At 46.7% G+C, this 5,837-nt stretch overlaps 1 protein-coding gene across 1 annotated transcript in view; it reads right to left on the bottom strand.

Moving 5' to 3' along the window:
• Senp7 (SUMO specific peptidase 7) overlaps positions 1-4,350 on the bottom strand; it is a 99,398-nt gene extending 95,048 nt beyond the window's left edge. Inside the window, exon 1 of the mRNA XM_050122388.1 lies at positions 3,708-4,350. Coding sequence (XP_049978345.1) covers positions 3,708-3,747 — 40 coding nt within the window. The 5' untranslated portion in view covers positions 3,748-4,350. The remainder of the gene's footprint in view (positions 1-3,707) is intronic.
• Between the last annotated feature and the right edge of the window lie 1,487 nt (positions 4,351-5,837).

Here is a 5,837-nt window from a genome sequence, read left to right as displayed (position 1 = left end):
GGTGACGCACGCCTTTAATCCCAGGCAGAGGCAGGTGGATCTCTGTGAGTTCAAGGCCAGCCTGGTATACAAGAGCTAGTTCCAGGACAGGCACCAAAAACTACAGAGAAACCCTGTCTCAAAAATCCAAAAAAAAGGGGGCTGGAGAGATGGCTCAGTGGTTAAGAGCATTGCCTGCTCTTCCAAAGGTCCTGAGTTCAATTCCCGGCAACCACATGGTGATTCACAACCACCTGTAATGAGGTCTGGTGCCCTCTTCTGGCCTGCAGACATACACACAGACAGAATATTGTATACATAACAAATAAATAAATATTTAAAAAAAAAGTAAAAAAGACTGAGCATGGGGTATATGCCTTTATATCCTGAGTGAGATAACCCAGACCCAAAAATATGAATATGGTCTATACTCACTTATTAGTGGATTCTAGCCATAAACAAAGGACATTGAGGCTATAGTTCATGATCCTAGAAAAGCTAAATAATAAGGTGGACCAAAAAAAAAAAAAAAAACCATATAATAGATCCTCCCGGAAACTGGATGCAGACAAGATCACCAGGCAAAAGTTGGAAGCATAAGGGTGGGGTACGGGAAGGGGAGATGGGGAGAGCGAAGGGAGAAGGGGAGGGTTGGGGAGAGCTTGGGGGAGTGGGATGGTTGAGATGGAGGAAGCACAGATATGAAAGCAGGGAAGGAAATTAAGGGAGCCATTTTGGGGTTGGCAAAAGGCTTGGCTCTAGAGGGGTTCCCAGGTGTCCACGGGGATTTCCCCAGCTAGGACCCTGGGCAGTGGAGGAGAGGGTGCCTTGTCAGGTAGTCATACTGATGACTATCTTGAATATCACCATACAACCTTCGTCCAGCAACAGATGGAGATAGAGACAGAGACCCACATCAGAGCACTGGACTGAGCTCCCAAGGTCCAACTGAAGAGCAGAAGGAGGGAAAATATGAGCAAGTCAGGACTGTGAGGGGTTGATCCATCCACTGAGACAGTGTGCCTGATCTAATGGGAGCTCACCAAAGCCAGCTGGACTGGGACTGAATGAGCATGGGATCAAACTGGACCCTCTGAATATAGTTGACAATTGGGGCAGACTGAGAAGCCAATGATAATGGCACTGGGATTTGTCTCTACTGCATGTACTGACTTTTTGGGATCCAAGATTATTTGGATCCATACCTTCCAAAGCCTGGATTGAGGTGGGGGGAGAACCTTGGACTTCCCACAGGGCAGGGAACCTCGCCCTCTCTTAGGACTGGAGGGGGAGAGGGAGGGAAATGGGAGGAAGGAAGTAGAAATTTTGAATGGTATTATTCATAAATCAATAAAAAAATAAATAAAATATACTGTATCTATGTAAGAAATTCTCAAAGAAAAAAAAATAAAACCATTATCTTAAAAGGTGAAAAAAAAACCTCTAAAATGAAATTACACAGTATTTTTTGTTTGTTTGTTTTGGTTTTTGTTTTTGAAACAGGGTTCCTCTGTGTAGTCTTGGCTGGAACTCTGTAGACTGATGTAGGTGGGTCTTCTGTCTATGGGTTACTTTCATTGGTTAATAGACTGCCTTGGCCTTTTAATAGGACAGAAAATTAGGTGGACGGAGTAGACAGAAGGCTGGGAAGAAGGCAATGAGGCACTTGCCATGAAGCTCAGGCCCAAGATGGACTCAGGTTAGTCTTCCCGGTAAGCCACCACCTCATGGTGCTACACAGATTACTAGATATGGGTTAAATCAAGATACGAGAGTTAGCCAAGAAGAGGCTAGATATAATGGGCCAGGCAGTGTTTAAATGAATACAGTTTGTGTGTTGTTATTTCGGGGCATAAGCTAGCCAGGCGGCCACAGATTGGCCTCATAGAGATCTGCCTGCCTCTGCCTCTGCCTCCTGAGCACTAGGATTGAAGGACAGCGGCACCACTGACCAAACAATACCAGACATTGCATTTTTCTAGTATGCCCATTTTTCTTGAAGACAGGAATCAGGAATCTTAAAACAAAACTGATCAGTAGAGACATGCACCACAAAAGCATCTTTATGTCTTGCAAAATTATACTTTCAAAGGCAAAGAACAGTTAGGATCTTTAAAATACACAGAAAAAAAAAAGCTAGGCATGGTGACATACACCTACAACCCGAGCACTGGGGAAGACTGAAGCAGGAGACTCCTGTGCTGCATAGCTGTATGGTGACAATCCAAAAAAAATAGACAAAAATATTGATAAGGGGGGCTGGAGAGATGGCTCAGCGGTTAAAAACATTGCCTGCTTTTCCAAAGGTCCTGAGTTCAATTCCCGGCAACCACATGGTAGCTCACAGCCATCTGGAATGAGGTCTGGTGCCCTCTTTTGGCCTGCAGACATACACACAGACAAAATATTGTATACATAGTAAATAAATAAATATTTTTAAAAAAATATTGATAAGATCGATTGCATATGAAGAGACCTCGGGATCTCCATTCTGTGAAGCCAGGTCCTCAGAGATCTCTGCTCACTTCCTTCCATTCTACAGTAAAAGTTTTAGACACATCACCTGGGCATACATAAATAGATTTGGAACTATTAACACTAGCTTTACAAAAATAAACAATACAATAAACCTTTAAATGGGTTGGGCTGAGTTGAACAGTGGTGGCTTATCCTAGCACTCTAGGGAGGGAGAGGCAAGTGGATCATGGAGGATCTCGGGAGTCCAAAGCCAGGATCCTCTACAGAGCGAGTTCCAGGTCAGCCAGAGCTTCACAGAGAAATGCTGTCTCTAAAAACTAAAGAAAAAACGGGGTGGTTGTAACCCCAGCATTCAAGGGGGCTGGGGGGAGCCTGAGAATTTGATGCTATCCTGAGTTATACAAGGAGACCCTTTCTCAACAACAACAACAACAACAAAATCAATGAATTTGTCGATGTTGTTTTATGTACTAGATTGCATTTCTATGAACACGGGACTTGACTCAAGGATTTAAAATGTGCACTTAACAAACGACGCGTATAACAACTTGACTGGGAGGAGCGCTATATCAATTTTATACCAAACTTAAGTGGTTCTTGAGTTTCAAGCTTTGAAATAATTACAAACAAAAATGTGATGAGATCAAAATAAAACAACAAAAGCCCGGCTTCGAATCCTTTGACTTTGGAATCACTTTTGGAAGATGCAGGAGGCTGGAAAAGAAAAATGCTATTTTAAAGGAGCCTGCTGGGACGAAAAGAGGCAGCAGGCTATTTACTGGGAGAACAGCGGGTCGATCGGCAAGCCCCGCCTTCCTTCCGTGCAGCCTCTCCGAGCTGCCTCGGGAAGGGGGAGAAAGCCGGCCAGGCAAGGAAGGATTCCAAGAACGCAAGAAAGTGAGAACGAGTGCGGAGTGGGTGGAAGCGAGAGCGAACGCGGGTGGAAATACGAGGAAGGCGTGGCAGGTCAGCGGCTGGCCAACAGGGAAGATCCGTGGGCCGCAGACAATCAAGGAGAGCGTCTCGTCAGGAGGGAGCAAATCGAAGGGGTGCAGAAAGGGCAGGCTGCAGCGTGGGCTGCTCCGACAGCTGCGGTCGTGCCTGCGCGCCCCGGAGCTCTCCATTATGCGCGCCCCCGCCGCTCCCTCCCTCCCGCCCTCCCTCGCGCCCTCCCCACCGCGCCTCGGAGCGGCCGCCAGCCGCGCAGGTAGCCCGGTCCACTCGGCTCTCGCGCAAGCCCTCCTCCTCACCGGCCGAAGAACGCCGACGCCCAGGCCTGGCCCTGTCCATCTTCTCCTCCGGCTCCTCCAGTCGCACTTCCAGGCGCTGTCACCTCAGGACCCCTCGGGCTGGGGAAGGGAGGGGGAGGGGAAGAGAGAAAGCGAGAAATGAGGCTCGCGCTTGCGCACTAGCAGTCGCCTTCCTCCGACCGGAAGTCCCTTGCCCCGCCCACCTCGCCCGGAGGCGGCACTTCCCGGGACTTGTTTTCCCCGAGGGCTGCTACCCCTGGAGCCTTTGCTGCAGGGAGTTTGAACAGCAGTGTCGCTAAGGGAAAGGTTTGGCTTACGATTTTATTTGGTTTTGTTTTGTTTTGTTTTTCGAGACAGGGTTTCTCTGTGGCTTTCGAGCCTGTCCTGGAACTAGCTCTGTAGACCAGGCTGGTCTCGAACTCACAGAGATCCGCCTGCCTCTGCCTCCCGAGTGCTGGGATTAAAGGCGTGCGCCACCACCGCCCGGCTTGGCTTACGATTTTAACCTGTTGACCTTAAAGTTGAGGTCGACAGAAATTAAATATATGGAGTTACTCCAGTTTATTGCCTTTAACGAAGTGGCCCCAGAAGTATAAGCATAGAAATTACTCGGTGGTATTTCCAGCTGTTTGTCCTCAAGAAGCCTACTCAAACTTAGAACAAGAACCGCAAAATATAGTTTTTTCTTATAATCGTGTGATGTAAGAAACAATCAAATATGGCTCTTTTCTATCAAAAACTATAACGCCTGTGTTTAGAACTGTTAGGCCTCAGGAAGTCTGTATATCCAGAGATAACAGTCTTGGCCCAGTAGTTTGATTTCTGGCTGTTACCCTTAAACCTTATACTCATGAAATAAACTCTATACCCAAGCTGTATCTCCCTGCATGGCCTATTTGCCTGTCTCCCACCCACCAGGGCCTCGGCAGCCCCTCGTGGGACCAGCCTCGGGTCACTCGGGTCAAAATCATAACTGCATCGTTGTTAATTTAGGGTTTGAAGAGAAACAGGTTAGGTGAGCACATATGTTTAGTTTATAAAGGAGTTTTTTTTTTTTTTTTTTTTGGATTTTCGAGACAGGGTTTCTCCGTGGAAGAGTTGTTGGAGCCCCACAAAGGGGTCATGACCCACAGGTTAAGCACTGCTGCCCTAGTAAGTGATACACTTTAGGGCAGATTAGAATGTCATGTCTCGGCCAGCCAGTGGCTCAAAGAGTCAAGGTACTTATTACCAAACCTGGTGGCCCAAGCTTAAATCCTAACACCCACATATCAGAATTAGATAAATGAGCACTGGACTTCTGTGCACACACACCTAAATACACAGGTTGCTATAGTCCAGTTGAAAAGGTTACAGAGCACCTCCCATATCGTGCCAAGTAAGAGTCCTTTATTTAAGCCACTCACTGAGAGCAGGCTCTTGGCACCAAAGCAGCAACTGTGCAGTGTTCAGAAAGGCATAAACCACAAAGCCCACAATGACATCTTGTGTAGTATAGGTCAGGGCAACCTTGTAAGTTGTTTTGGCAGGACTAGGCAGTTATTTTGGTTATACATCTGGGCCATGGTCAGGATAATGGAAATTTCCAATGCCCCACCAATGTTGGTACGGTTATCGGGGGCTTTGAATGAGGCTGAAAGCATGCCTGAACAGACACAAAACGGAGTCAGAGTAACATCATGATATGATGGCTCCATCACCTCCACTTCGATGAACACCCAAAACAAATAAATGAATATATTAAAAAATGATATGTATCTTCCCAGGGCTATAGAGGTAGAAGCCAAAGCCCATTCTTTTGAGCAGGAGGCTTCAATAGAGCTAGTTCCAGGACAGGAACCAAAAGCTCCGGAGACCTATGTTTTGTGTATGTTACATATGCTTCCACTAGGTGGCGCAATAAGATCTTTCCATCTAGGGTCCTGGTTTTGGTTGTTGATAGTTTTGTTATGTTTTAATCTTGTGTATGTGTGCATGAGCATGTGACATGTATATGTTCGCAAGCATATATAAGCAGTAAGGACCGCCGAGAGAAACTCTTTGGCTGGTAAAACCAAGTGGAAAAGACGCTCCAAACTGCTGAGCTGCCTGCAGCTTGCAGTGAGCTCAGGTTTTCAGTTTTCAGGAGCT

This window comes from Alexandromys fortis, unplaced genomic scaffold (genome assembly GCF_014885135.2).
Source record: "Alexandromys fortis isolate MF-2015 unplaced genomic scaffold, M_Fortis_MF-2015_v1.1 scaffold_187, whole genome shotgun sequence".
Classification (NCBI taxonomy): domain Eukaryota; kingdom Metazoa; phylum Chordata; class Mammalia; order Rodentia; family Cricetidae; genus Alexandromys; species Alexandromys fortis.
The sequence above is the reverse complement of the archived record's forward strand: the minus strand, read 5'-3'. Positions and strand labels throughout refer to the sequence as shown.